We start from the raw sequence: 15,164 nt of genomic DNA, 5'->3' as shown, positions 1-15,164 counted from the left end.
CTACCCACTCTCCCTCTACCCTCCCTGTATCGCCACTCACACCACTGGTCCTGTAGGGATCATCCGCCCTGGATTCCCTGTATTTCCAGTTTCATACAACTCTTCTCACAATCCATCCATCCATCCATTGTGTCAAGCACATTTTAAGGAAGTGATTTGGATGAGTTGCCAATAGGAAGGAAATGAATTGCACAAACGAACTGTCAAGCTTGAAGGCCATGGAGAGGCTCCACTGAGGCTCAGTGGGGAACGGAAAGAGAAGTTACCCTGGGTGGAAAGGAAGCAGGCTGCAGAGTCAGGGCCCCAGTCTTGGTGGGTAGGGTATTTTGATTTGACCTGTCAGGTAAAGGTGGGACACTTAGTGTGTGTGTACATGGTGTACATGCAAGGAGGAGCCCTGGTGGCATAGTGGTTACACATTGGACTGCTAACTGCAAGGTCAGTAGATCAAACCCACCAGCCGCTCCTTGGGAGAAAAATGAGATGTTCTACTCTCATAAAGAATTGCAGTCTCTGAAACCTATAGGGACTGCTCTCTCTCTCTAGTATCACTGTGAATCAAAATTGATTTGATGGCAATGAACTTGAACATAAGGCATACAAGGATTCTTGGTGAGGGGTACAAAGTTAAGGCCTAGTGTGCTGAGCCAAGTCATGACAGAGGAGAACAGCCCATAGTGTTTTTCTACCTGTGATCTAATCTATATGGTAACAGATAACTAGTTAGATTCTCTTCTTTCTCTTGCACAGCCTCTGAATGGGTTTGCACGAAGTGCTTTGGGCAAATTGATGGCACCCAGCAACAACGGTGTACCTGTACAACAGGAACTAGTTATACCAAGGGGCTCAGGGAAAGTTTCAGTTCTCTTTGAATTCCATTGTCCTAATGCCTTTTTGAAATGCTCTTGTACAGGATGCCCATTTAACCAGAATACCACATTTCTGGAGCATTATAAGAGAAATGAATTTGTGCAATATTTTCTTGAGATACTCCAAAATTCTCAGTAAGGTGAAGGCTATCAGGGAATTCATTAATGATTTTTAGTAATGGTTTTGAAATACTGGAAATGATGGATTTAGGTGTTCAATTTTCTGTAACGTAACCATCAATCCAGGTTCTTTACTTGTGTGTGTTTCTTAGGAACAGACTTTTCTGGCCACAGCTCTTTTCGTTGGCAGTTTTATCTGTGAGTGTTCCTTGTTTGCAGCTCAGGGATATATTTTGGTTTGTAAAGATCATCCACAAGCTCTTAACCGTTTCCCCTGATGACAAATGTCTGGGCAGCTCCTGCAACTGCTTTAAGAAAATCCCGCAGGGCTGCGCTTGGAGCTCATCGAAGAAGTCATTGGTGGTCAGTTCTAGGCCCAGGGCTTGATGAATCGTTTGCAAACAGCATCCAGTCTGCCAAACTGGATGGTCACACCTGTGCCCATTCCAGTGCTGCTCTCCTCTCCTCCTGTGATCTATCCTAACTTCTCATGATATCTCCCATGGTATGAAACTGAATGATTAGAAAAACCTGCCAGTAACCCGTGTGTGCACCCTATCCTAGGCTCCCTCACTCCTCTCAGAAATGCATACTCCCAAGGGGGTGAAAGGAATGCAAAACTGGTAAATTTGCCACCCGCTGAGATTTGTTCCCAGATGGCCCTGGAAGCAAAGCTATCAATTTAAGGGAGAGTTCCTCAAAGGCCAGAAATATCAGACTGACCAGATAATTTTAAAAATATACTTTACTTTTTTTAAATCACAGTTTCATTTGTACAGAAAAATTGTGTAGAAGGTATGGAGAATTCCTCTATGCTCCCCTCCCCTTTTCTGCTTCATACCATCATCTATTATTATCACATATCACATATCACATTTATTAATTAATGTTTATGGTTTACATGAGGGTTTACCCTTTGTGTTGCACTGTCCTGTGGGTTTTGACAGACATGTGCCCCGTATTCACCAGGACAGTACAGTGTAGAACGGTCAGTGAATTTTTTTTTTTTTACTATTTTGATGAAGGCTTTTGATGCACATGACTGCGTTCTACTACAAATAAGACTATTTTAGTAGGTGTCAGTCATCTATTACTCTTTTGCTGAAGTATGTTAATGTACATAAGATGACTTATGATAACTAAAAATATCCTCCTTTTTAGTAGGCCCAGTCACATATTTGGTCTTTTACCATGTGTACTTTTTCATTATGTATGACAGCATGTCTTTTCTCTAATGGGTTCTCCAGCTTGATTAAACCTAAAGGCACTGAGAATACAGCCCCTACCCCTAAAGGCATGATTAAGTCTGCCACTATTACTAGAGAGCGTGGTGTTAATCCATGGTGTGAAATCACAAAGCTAATATTCACAATATCACCACCAATAGATGAAGTGCTGGTGAGAGGAGAGACTCTGGGTGATCGTGTGTTTGATATTTTCCAACAGTTTTGTCAGGATGAGAAATATAGGTGTGTTAGTCTGGGTTGACTAGAGAAACAAATCCAGAGGCATTCATATGTGTATATGAAAGAGTTTTATATACAAGAGCAATTGAATATTGGGAAAACATCCCAGCCCAGTCCAGACCAAGTCCATAAGTCCAATATTAGCCCATATGCCTGATACCAATCTGCAAATTCCTCTTCAGATTCATGCAACACATGCAACAATGCCAAATGCAGGAAGATTCCAGGCCAGTGCGTGGAAAGCCTTGTGGATCCAGTGGCAGTGGAAGCATCTCAGTGCTGGTGTTGGTCTCCATGTAGCTTCTCCAGCACCAGGCTCTGGCTGCATCAGTGTAGGTCCATCAGGCTCAATGTCAGTAATTTCTCACAGGGAGTGAGTGTGTGTCCCACCTCTAGTGAGCTATTTATCTCCTTAGTGCATCTAAATGAGGTCATTAAGCTGTGACCTGATTGGCAGGCTAAACTCCACCCCTTCACTCTTAAGTCTCAAATTGACAACAGATTATGTAACTACCACAATAGAGACACTGGTTGACTGGTCCTCCTTCCAATAGAAAATGTGATCAAGGGAAGGGATAATGTCAGGACCTCAAGTGCCAAATAACAGATCAATAAAGCTTCTGCATGTGCTACCAATGGGAGGCTTCTCATCTCTAGTAATAGAGCTGACATTGTCGAAAACCAAATCCAGAGTCTCATATGAGTAGCTGAATTACAGTGTCAGCTGAATTGCAGGTCTAAAACAGTGTCTCATATTAAAGTAAGAGCATTCATTGGAAAGAAATGGGACCCTGAAACATGGGATGGGAACATAATAAGTTGATGATCAAGAAGGGTCCCCTAGAGTCAATTGAACCATCCCAGTCAATAAATCTAGACCCCCCTCCCCCTGAAGGGATTAATGCACCATCAGTAAAACAACTCACACCTGAGCAGATTAACCAAACTGTTCAAGCTGAAATGCCAGGTGGGGCTGCATGTGGAGCATTGCCTGGGGAGATGCCTTAAAAATTATTGCTGAGAGTCCCGAGGAAGCACCTCACCACCCATTATTTCCTCTAGACCTGTAACTAGAATTAAGTCGCAGGAAGTTCCTGTAGGTGAGGCTCAGATTATGACTCAGGAAGAAGTGCACTACACTAATAAAGGTCTACTTAAGTTTTCTGATACGTATAAGCAGAAGTCAGGGGGAAATATCCGTGGGAATGGATTACTAAGATTGTTTGATACCGGTGCAAGGAACGTAACATCACACCAGTCCGAGTTCCTTGATATGGGCCCCTGAGCACAGATTCTTCTTTCACTGTTTCAACAAGAGAGGTTAAGAGAGGATCTAATAGCTTATTTGGCTGGTTCCGTGAAGCATGGGCTGCCAGATGGCTTAGATTAGACCAATTTGAGGCACCTGTCCTACCTTGGTACCCTGTAGAATAAGGCATCCAAAAGCTTAGGGAAATTGGTATGTTGGAATGGATCTGTCATGGTAATCCCATAGACCCAAAAAGGGAGCGCCCCAAGGACATACCTTTCACCACAGCCTTAAAGAGCAAGTTTGTGAAGGTTCCCCAGCATCTCTGAAGACCCCTGTGATGGCTATTTTATGTGCACCAGGATTGACAGTGAGAACTGCCCTATGTGAACTCCGACATTTGCCTGCAGTGGGGCTGACTGGGCCCTGTGGGGGTAGGGAGCAGGTGTCAGCACTGAATCAACAGAGACAGGGTGAAGGTGGAAGAAAGACGAACAGTATAAACCTTGCTGTCCATTATGATAACCACATCCACCCCACCACGTCAAAGCAACCTGTCTCATGTAGACTTACGGCATTGGCTATTTAGCCATGGTGTACTAGGAGTGAAATACATGGGAAACCTACTAAATAGTTACGTGATCTATACAGGCAGAAGAATGCTAGATCAGGTGACCAGCAGAATAGAGTCAGTCGCTCAATCAGTTCCCAATCCTGAGCCAGTTTACAGAGCCACAACCCGTTTAACTCACCTATTTGGCCTATTAAAATAAATAAATAAATAAATAACTGGAGGATCTTGAAAAAAGACAGTGGATTATCATAAACTTAGCCAGGTGGTGACTCCAATTGTGGCTTTCATACCAGATATGATTTCATTGCTTTAGCAAATTAATACTTCTCCTGGTACTTGGCATGTAGCTATTGATCTGGCCAATACCTTCTTCTCAATACCAGTCTCAAAGGACCACCAGAAGCAGTTTGCCTTCAGCTGGCAGGGGAAACAGTTCACTTTCACAACTCTCCCCCAGGAGTACATCAACTCTTCCGCACTGTGCCATAATTTAGTGCAAAGGGATCTTCATCTCTTGTCTCTTCCACAAAATGTCATGCTGGTCCATTATATTGGTGACATTATGGTGATTTTACTCACTAAAGAGGAAGTACCATAGACTCTAGAAACACTGGTACATCTGCATGCAAGAGGGTGGGAAATCAACCCAATGATGATTCAGACACCCTCCAGCTCAGGAAAATTTCCAGTGGTCCAGCTGTGTGGGGCATGTCAAGACATTCCTACTAAAGTACAGGTTTGCATCTGCCCCCGCCAACAACTGCACAGGAGGCACAATACCCCCTCTTCAGATTTGGGAGGCAACATATCCCTCATTTTGGTTTTCTCCTCTGATCTACTTGTCAAGTGACATGAAAGGTGTCTAATTAGATGGGGCCCAGAACAAGAAAAGGCTCTGAAAACTGCTTTGCTACTGGGACCATATGATCCAGCTAACCCAATGGTGCTAGAGGTATCAGCCATAGATAGAGATGCAGTGTGGTGTCTTTGGCAGGTCCCTATTGGTGAATCACAGCTTAGATCCTTGGGATTTTGAAGTAAAATCTGCCATCCTCACAACAACTACTCCCCTTTTGAAAAACAGCTGTGGAGACTGACTGCCTCACCATGGGCCACCAAGTCATCATGAGGTCTGAGCTGCCCATCATGAACTGGGTATTGTCTGACGCACAGAGTCATAAAGTTGGGTGTGCACAGCAACACTCCATTGTTCAATGGAAGTGGTATATTCGAGATTGGGCTAGAGCAGGATCTAAAGGTACAAGTAAGCTACATGAAGAAGTGGCCCAAATGCCCACAGTCTCCGCTCCTATCATAGTACCTTCCTTCTCCCAGTCTGCACCTCTGGCCTCCTGGGGAGTTCCTTACCATACTTTAACTGAAGACCAAAAAAGTCATGCTTGGTTTACAGATGGCTCTGCACGATATGCAGGTGCCACTCGTAAGTGGACAGCAGCAGCACTCCAGCCCCTTTCTGGGATCTCCCTAAAGGACAGTGGTGAAGGGAAGTCCAGGGGGCAGAACTTTGAGCAGTGCACCTGGCCTTTCAGTTTGCCTGGAAGGAGAAATGGTCAAATGTGAGATTGTATACTGATTCTTGGGGCATAACTAATGGCTTGGCTGGACGGTCAGAGAATTGGGAAGAACATGGTTGGAAAATTGGTGACAAGGAGGTGTGGGTAAGAGGTATGTGGATAGACCACTCTGAATGGGCCAGAAAAGTAAAGATAATTGTGTCTCATGTGATCGCACACCCAAGGGTCACCTCTGAAGAGGAGGACTTTAACAATCAAGTGGATAAGATGACACACACTGTGGAGACTAGTCCTCCTCTTTCTTCTGCCACTCCTGTCATCGCCCAATGGGTGCGTGAACAAAGTGGACACGATGGCAGGGATGGAGGTTATATGTGCACGCAACTACATGGACTGCCCCTCATCAAGACTGACTTGGCCACTGCCACTGTTGAGTGCCCCATCTCCCATCAGCAGAAGCCAACATTGAATCCAAAATACAGGACCATTCCTCGGGAAGATCAACCAGCAACCTGGTGGCAGGTTGATTACATAGGACCACATCTGTCACGGAGGGGGCATCCTTTCATTCTTACTGGAATAGACACCTACTCTGGATATGGATTTTTCCTTCCCTGCATCCAATGCTTCTGCCAAAACTACCATTCGTGGGCTTACTTAGAGAATGCCTAATCCACCGGCCTGGCATCCCACATAGCATTGCTTCTGATCAAGGAACTCACTTCACAGCAAATGAAGTGTGGCCGTGGGTTCATGTCCATGGAATCCACTGATCATATCATGTTCCTTATCATCCTGAAGTAGCTGGCTTAATAGAATGATGGAATGGCCTCCTAAAGACACAATTATGGTGCCAGCTAGGTGGCAATGCCTTGCAGGGCTGGAGCAATGTTCTCCAGGGGGCTGTATCTGCTCTAAACAAGCAGCCAATAGACACAGGTGCTGTGTCTCCAATAGCCAGGATTCATGGGTTCAGGAACCAAGAGGTGGAAGCTGGGGTGGCACTGTTCACTATTCCTCATTATCTACTTGCAGCATTTTTGTTTCCTGTCCCAGCCACCCTATACTCTTCAGGCCTGGACGTTCTAGTCCTGAAGGAAAGAACTCTCCCACCTGGAAACAGCACTGATTCCACTGAACTGGCAGCTGAGAATGCCCCTGGTCTTTTGGGCTCCTCATGCCTTTGGATCAACAGGTCAGGAAGGGTGTCACTGTACTGAGTGGTACGATTGATCCAGATTACCAAGGAGAAACTGGACTGGTGCTACATAATGGAGGTAAAGAAGAATATATCTGGAATCCAGGAGATGCCGTAGGCTGGCTCTTAGTACTACCATGCCCTGGGATTAGAGTAAATGGTGAATTGCAGCAGCCCAATCCTGACAGCACATCTAATGACCCAGCCCTTCAATCCTGAGGGTTCTAAATTAAAGGTCTGGTGCATCTCACTAGGCAAAGAGCCACGGCTAGCTGAGGTGCGGGCCGAGAGCAACGGCAATACAGAATAGGTAATAGAAGAAAGTAGTTCTACCTATCAATTAAGACCACATGATCAATTGAAAAAGTGAGGTTATGGCTGTCAGTCTATCTTCTTTATATGTGCTTATTGAATATCTTTCCTTTGTTCAGGTATGATGCACCAGATACAATTAGATTCAGTGTGTTTTCATTTATATGTATGATAGATGTATGATGTTAGGTTTAAGTGGGATTTCACTGATGTCTGGAATTTCTATATGGCTAAAGAATTGTGTACGGGTGCTAACCTGGCTAGAGGTCGACTGTGATAGGTAGGTTTATTGGGACAACCTGCAGAATTGTGTACGGGTGCTAACCTGGCTAGAGGTCGACTGTGATAGGTAGGTTTATTGGGACAACCTGCCCAATAGGAACATGTGGGATTAATCATGCCTCAGTGTGATTGGAGGGCAAAGATATAAATGACTCTGCAAAGCCTCCCTCCCCCCTCTCTTGCTCTCTGGTGATCACAGCATGCTGGAGCTAGTTTTCTGCCTCAACCTGTTAGCGTTACCACCTGTGGGCCAAGCCTACCCAGAGATGATATCGCTTGAGCTTGAGGCTCCTTTGAGACCAGCTTCATTTCACTGCTGGTGTGTGTATCGCTTGAGCTTGGGGCTAGTGGATCCCGTCACCTTGCATTGCTTGTGTTCGATATCCCATCCGGGCCTGCTTTGCTAAGCTATTGAGCTACTGACTGTTGGTGACCCACTCTGCTGCTTGTTGCCTGTGGGCAGACTCTGCTTGCCTTGCCGAAGGAGGATTCTGCTGTCTGCTTCCTGGATCTTGGACCCGGTATCCCACGTGAGTTGAAGGACTTCCAGTATATTAAGTGTTCCATGGAAATGAGTTGAACTGAATTCTCTATATTGCTATGTGGACTAATTAGCTGTTATATTCCTTTTTGCTGTATAAACATATCCTCTTATACATATATAAAATCATCATATCCTGGTTTTATTTCTCTAGAGAGTCCTGTCTAACACAGCATGTGTGTGTGAGAAATATTTTGATCAATAAATGGCTTACACAATTTTGTAAAAGTTGGAAAGTTCAGTATAGTTCAAGTCTATTGGCCAGATGTGAGCTGAGGTATCTTCTGACTGGTGTAGCTGTGGAAGCTGACACACATGACACAGGATGATGAAGGAGAAATGCCACAGGCTGGGGGATGCAGACATAAACAAACTGGAGGTTGGCCAAATGAATTCAAGGTATACTGACAGCCCCTGTGATTGGCAGGTGACACATCAGGAGACTGACAAACCAATCTCAGGATCTCCAGCTCCAGCAGAAGGGGCAGGGGCAAGGGCAAACGAGAACTCAGCCCTGTTTAGGGTCTCTCTTTGTACAAAAGGCCTCACCTCCAAGGAGGTTCTTCAGGCTCCAACCTGATTGATAGGTTGGGCTCCACCTGGACCTTCCCCCAGGAATTGCTAGTTGGTATAAACCCGAACCAACACAGGCCCTTAAGTTTGTCCCTATTTTCTCATTGATGATCTTTATAGCTTGAATTTTTACAATCGGATCTTTGATCCATCTTGAGTCTGCTTTGGGGGTAATGTAAGGGTTCTGTTTAATTCTTCTGCAGATAGAGATACAGTTTTGCTGCCACCCTTTATTGAGGAGGTAGTCTCTTTCTCATAATGTTTTTTGGCCCTTTGTTGAAAATATTTTGTCTACAGGTGGATTGATTTATTTCTGCTCTATTGGTCTGCGTACCTTTAATTGTGCTAGTATCAGGCTGTTTGACGACTCTGGGCTGTGTAATGGGTTTTGAGGTCGTGTAGTGAGAGGCCTCCGACTTTGTTCTTCTTCAGATGTTCTTTGGTTACACGAGGTGTCTTACCTCTCAGCATAAAGGGGTTTTTTTTTCATTTCTTTAAAGATTTGGATCACAATTGCCTTATATTTGTAGAATTATTTACCCAGGGTTGATGCTTTCACAATATTAAGCCTTTCTATCTATGAACACGAAATCCAAATCTAGCAAAAAGCAAGCGAGCCTTGCACACCCCTGAGGAAATTCTCTTTCAATTGGTGGGCTGCTCATAGCAGATCCCATATGGAAGTGATTCCATGAAATCATATTTCATCATGGAAGATAACTACATCTCATGGAAGACAACTGCATCGTAACTTGAAACTCACTGAAAATCATGGCCCAGGCAAGTTGACACAGAACTTTACCAGCACACTTCCTAACTTTCTTCACAGCATTTTCTACCATTAGAAATTATCTATTAGTTTGCATATTTATTGACAATCTGTATTTATAAGTCGATGAGCAGAGGCTTTTATGCTCTACACTGCACCCACACACACACACAAATTATAGAACAGTGTGTGGCCCTTTGTATTCCCTCAATAAATACTTTTTTAAGTGAAAAAGCAACGTGTCGTATATCCTTGGTCCATGGTCAGATGGGATCCACCAGGAGCTTAATCCAGGTGTATTTCCCCATTCTTTTTTTTTTTTTTAGTTAAAAAGAACACCCAAAAGATGATTATTTGTTTAAAAAGAGATCTGCTCTGTAGGTTTTCTTAGCAGCACTCTTGGCAGGGCAGATTGCCAGACCTTTCCTTCGAGGTGCCACTGAGCAGACATGAACCGCCAATCATTAGGTGGATCTTTGTTGCTCACAGCCATGAGCAAATCACTTGTGTCACTACTACCATAAGTTCATCTCCAGGCCACCTTCTGAGGTACCTGCAAGTGGACTTGAACCTCCAGTCTTATGGTAAGCAGCCAAGTGCATTAAGCACTTTCACCTCCCAGGGGCTCCTCAATAAACAGATACTGTGGGATTCTTCTCTCTCATGTTCCTAGACTGGACACAATGAATGTGGCTCATTCATTTGTGCTCTTGGTCCAGAAACAATTTGCTCCTGAAGAATAAAAGTCGTTTGGGGATCTCTTTTATGTTGGAGCTGCTGGTTCTTCTTTGTGGTTTTATAAACGGCCAGGAACTTTAGGTCCACGGGAGTACTTTCGCCCAGTGCTTAATCAAAGACACGTGGGAAAGCTTGTGAGGTGTCACGAGTTGCAATCCTGGGTGCCACGAATCCATAATAATAATAATAGATTACACTAGTGTGAGGTCCTTCCTGAAGGTTGGCCTGAGGTTGGCTTTCTAGCCTTCTCATTAGGAGAAGCTGTGAAAAGTTATGGGCCTTCGGTAGTATTGCTGTAAGATTTCTGTCGTATACGACTTCACAGCTTATAAAACACTTTTTGCGTTCATTTGTGTCATGTGATGTTCATGACTTTATGACCACCTGGGGACAGGTTAGTCTCCGCTTCATTATACAGCTGGAGAAATGAAAACCCCCAAAGATGAAATGAATTGCCCAAGGTCATTCAGATAATGATGATAAGACGCTTCCATTCTGGGTTCTATGATCTATTCAGGCTGCCTAGGCACAAGCAGAAATGTTTATATCTTAAATGTTATCCTGTTAGCTGTTAAGCTCCTTCGTTGCTTTGCCAGTTACATACTCTTCGCGTGAGGATTTCCAGAGCTTGACTCCTACCCCCACCCCACCCCCCAAAAACCTAAAGCATCAGAAACAAAATGGGTAAAATTTAAAGCAGAACTTAGTGATTTTATACTAATATGTCAAAATGCAACCTCTAGGTTCAGATTGAGTTGATGTGATTTATTCTTAAAAGAAACAGTCTATAATCAGAAGTAAATTCAACCGAAGGTTTAATTGCTTGTGTGTTTTGGCTTCATTTAATAGGAAATTAAAATTCATTTTTAATGCATTTATTAAAACATCAGGGAAGAAAAAGATACCATATCACAAACGCTTTTAAGAATTCATTAGCTAATGTCAGTAAAGCCCCACTAGAACATGTGGGAAATAAGTTTGATGGCGAGTTGAGAGGGAAAGAAACGATATCTGCTTTTTATTTAAACCTGCAGTGTGGTTGAGTTTCCACCCAGATGCCCCTCCACCTCCCCATACTGACATCTGCAGAGTGTGTATAAAGGGACGTTAAAGCGTTACCTTCTGGGCTGTGTGTAACTCAGGGAAAACCCAGTCTTCACCCTGATTTCTCCTTCAACACATGCTAAGAAGTGCTGCGTCTCATCATGTTTCACTGGACAAGAAGATGACAGAGTTTCTTTAGCGCAGTTATACATGTTCGATCTTAGATTTCATACAAACCAATGTCTGAAATGTAGACTCAAGATCATCATAGTTCATATTAAATGGGCGATATCACTCATCCCTGGAAATGTAAAATGTGAACATCTATATCTATATCTATCTATCTATATATTTAAGTTAAGAATTAACTGTCATGTCTAAATAGTTTTTATTTGATTTGCAATACTTTCTTTCATGAAAGTCATCCTAGAATTCAAACTTTAAAAGGAAATCCAACAGAGAATGATGTTGGTTCTCTGGTGCTTGTTAATGTATACATTCTTTTATGTTTGGCTCAGAAAAACTATTTTTTAATATGTCAAGTGCCCATGAATACAGAATCCATAAGTAGGCTCTCTATGATAGTCCATTGACCTAGCTGTCATTCATTTCATAATACAACTGAATAGCTAACCGATCAACTTTTTCACATTGTTGTTCTTCATGAGCATCTTCGCATTTTCTTATAGAGGTTAGCATCAGCATTTAGAAATTCTTTATAAGATATTTTAGTGAATTGCCATGTTTTACCATCTGAACAATTCACATCCTTCCTGACAGACAACAGAAAGATCAGAGTGAATGGAACCAAAGAGCCCATCGAGTTCAAGTCCAATCAGTGGTTTGGAGCAACAGTGAGAGCACACAAGGGGACAGTTGTGGTGAGTACAGACTGTGTTTGTGGTGTTGCCTTAGAATTCTACGTGGACAGAACTTTGCCTTAAACTGCCTACTTACAAAAACCCTTACATGGAAAAACCAGTCAGCCTTTCAAAGATGAACTTTATTGGCATTTTAGAAGAGCCACTTAGAGCTTAAAATGGAAGAGTGTTTTATTGTTTAAAGCTCTAGAGGGAATGAAACGTGTGTGGCATTTTTCAAATATTGAAAAACATCTAAGAAAGAAAAGAGCTAAATCCTAGCAATGTTAATATTGTCTTGCTAGAGATTGGTGTAAAGGACTGATGGAGATGCAACGAAGGAATAGGACTACTAATTTCAGATCCCAAGCAGAAGCCTTGCCCTTGAGGCCATGCTGCCACACTTGAACCCAACAGAGACCACAGCTGCTTTGTAGAGTTCCCAAGTGCAGTCCTCATGGCAGCCGACTGCCTTACCTCTCTCAACGTCTCATCATCAGTGGCGTCAAAGAGTTAATATACTGGGGCATCACTGGCCCTTTTCAGAACTACAAAACAAACCAATGCCTGGATGTCTGAGTTCATTAGCACTTTCTAAGTAAAACTCTCATTCCCAAAGCTTTGACACGTTCCTATTTTATAGTTCTGTTCTCATTGCCTTGAGCAATGATACAATGTCTAAGTTTGTGAGAAATCAATTATTGTATTAAAAGTGACCTAGAAGTGTTCTGCTTTATTTTTAGTTTAGGAGCTTTTTTTTTTTTTTTTAACTTGTTCACTTTAATTTCCTTACAACAATAAAGAAGTTATTATGGCTTTGGGGATTTGCCTAAAGCTGCTTGAATTATGATTTAATAAGAATAATTACATAAATATATAGAGGAAATGCTTTGCTTTATTTGACCTTGTGGTTAATTTTCTAAAGAGAATGTGACATAAAATAAGTAATGTATAAAAGTAGAGATAAAGAGCCCTCTCAAGGTACAAGGAGCCTGGTGGTAGAGTAGACTACGAGTTGGGCTGATAACCCAAAAGTTAGCAGTTTGGAACCATCAGCCGTTCTAAGGGAGTAAAATGAACTTTTGACTCTCAGAAAGAGTTACAGTCTTGGAACCCCACAGGGGCAGGTCTCGATGACACTGTGTTTGAGTGAGAGTGATAAACTCAGCATTTATAATATACTTCCTATAGTCTCATATTTTCATTAATCCAAGTTTTAAAAATCTTTTAGTGGCTTAGAAAAAGAGCATTGGTAACTCAAGGGTTAAAGCATCCAGCCACTAACTTAAAGGTCAACAGAGTGCTTCTGTTCATATGACTGCCTTGGGAGCCCTATGACGTTAAGTTGGAATTAAGTCAGTGGCAGTGGACAGTGGACAGTTGGTATATGACTTATAGGCATTAGCACTGTTGCTAATTTTATAAAGTTAACTGGGCTTAAACATTCTTTTAGGGTGTTTTGATTATCTATAATATATCATTTTTGCCTGTTTAATATTTGTATAATCCCTCAAAACCTCTGAAAATAAAATAATATGTGCCATGATCACAATAATAAAGAAGCTTGCATTTTAAAAATATGTAACAAGGAATAGGATAATAGAAAGTCCGTCTCAAGTTAAATTTGCTGCTTTGGGTGCTGAAATGTAGCACAACAGAGAAGTCAATTTGTCGTATGTGGCATAGTCAGAACCACAAAGTGCTGTCTGTGAAGCATCATTTTGAATAGCGACATATTGTGTGAAGACATATTTGGCTTAAGTCACAGCCAAGGCTTGTAATTATTACAGTATCGGTGTGAAACAGAAATGGTTATAAAAAGGATAACTGGTATGGACTGAGGGTCCGCAAAGTAGCGAAAAGAATTTCCATGGCATTCCAAAGCCCTTTGTTGAGAAGGAAGGTGAAGTCCTTTGGCAAAAAATATGTGTTTCATATCAAAAGCTTAGGATGAATTTACTAACATGATCACTTGTCAGAACACGAAGGGGGTCTGGGACCCTAGGTGAGGGAAACCAGATGAGTTAAGAGTTTTTATAGATTGGCTAAGATGTTATAAGTCAGTTTTTCCATTTCTCAGAAGTCAAAAGTCAGGAGGTTACTTTGTGATTCACTGGGGAATAGAGTCAAGTTTGCAGAAAGTAGTTATGTTTTGTTAGGTGCCATTGAGCCGGCTCCGACCCATAGCATCCTTATGCACAACAGAAAGAAGCACTGCATGGTTCCGAGCCATTCTCAGTGTCCCCATAATTGAGCCATCGATGCAACCACTGTGTCAGTGCATCTCATTGACAGCCTTCCTCCTTTTTGATTGCCCTTCCACTTTACCAATCATAATGTCCTTCTCCAGGGTCTGGACGCTTCTGACAACATGTCCAAAATATGTAAGACAAAGTCTTGCCATCCTTGCCTCTAAGGAGCACTTTGGCCTTACTTCTTGCAGGACAGATTGGCGTGCCCTTTTAGCAGCCCAGTGTACTTTCAACATTCGTCTCCTGCATCACAGCACACATGCATCAATTTCCCTATGGTCTTCCTTATTCAATGTCCTACTTTCACATGCATATGAGGCAAGGAGGAAATGATGGCTTGGATAAAATGCACCTCAGTCCTCAAAGTAACATCACTATTCTTCAACACTCTAAAGAGATTTTGTGCAGCAGATTTACTTAATGCAGCTCATCTTTTTATCTCTTTCTCTTTTTAAAATCATTTTATTGGGGGCTCATACAATGCTCATCACAATCCACACATCCATCCATTGTGTCAAGCACATTTACACATTTGTTGCCATCATCATTCTCAAAATATCTGCTTTCCACTTGAGCCCCTGGCATCAGCTCCTCATTTTCCCCCTCCCGTTTCCCCTCCCTCACGAACCCTTGATAGTGTACAAGTCATTATTATTTTGTCATATCTTACACTGTCCAACATCTTCCTTCACCCACTTTTCTGTTGACCGACCACCAGAGGAGGTTATATGTAGATCCTTGTAATCGGTTCCCCCTTTCTACCCCACCTTCCCTCTACCCTC

The 15,164-nt window shown here is 42.6% G+C and overlaps 1 protein-coding gene across 1 annotated transcript in view; it reads left to right on the top strand.

Moving 5' to 3' along the window:
* Positions 1 to 15,164, top strand: part of ITGA8 (integrin subunit alpha 8) — a 272,754-nt gene that overhangs the window by 20,979 nt on the left and 236,611 nt on the right. The window contains exon 4 of the mRNA XM_004712640.2: positions 12,051 to 12,151. Coding sequence (XP_004712697.2) covers positions 12,051 to 12,151 — 101 coding nt within the window. The remainder of the gene's footprint in view (positions 1 to 12,050; positions 12,152 to 15,164) is intronic.

The sequence above is a fragment of the Echinops telfairi genome, unplaced genomic scaffold (assembly GCF_000313985.2).
Source record: "Echinops telfairi isolate 266 unplaced genomic scaffold, ASM31398v2 ScPeMD7_7473;HRSCAF=8511, whole genome shotgun sequence".
NCBI lineage: Eukaryota > Metazoa > Chordata > Mammalia > Afrosoricida > Tenrecidae > Echinops > Echinops telfairi.
The sequence above is the reverse complement of the archived record's forward strand: the minus strand, read 5'-3'. Positions and strand labels throughout refer to the sequence as shown.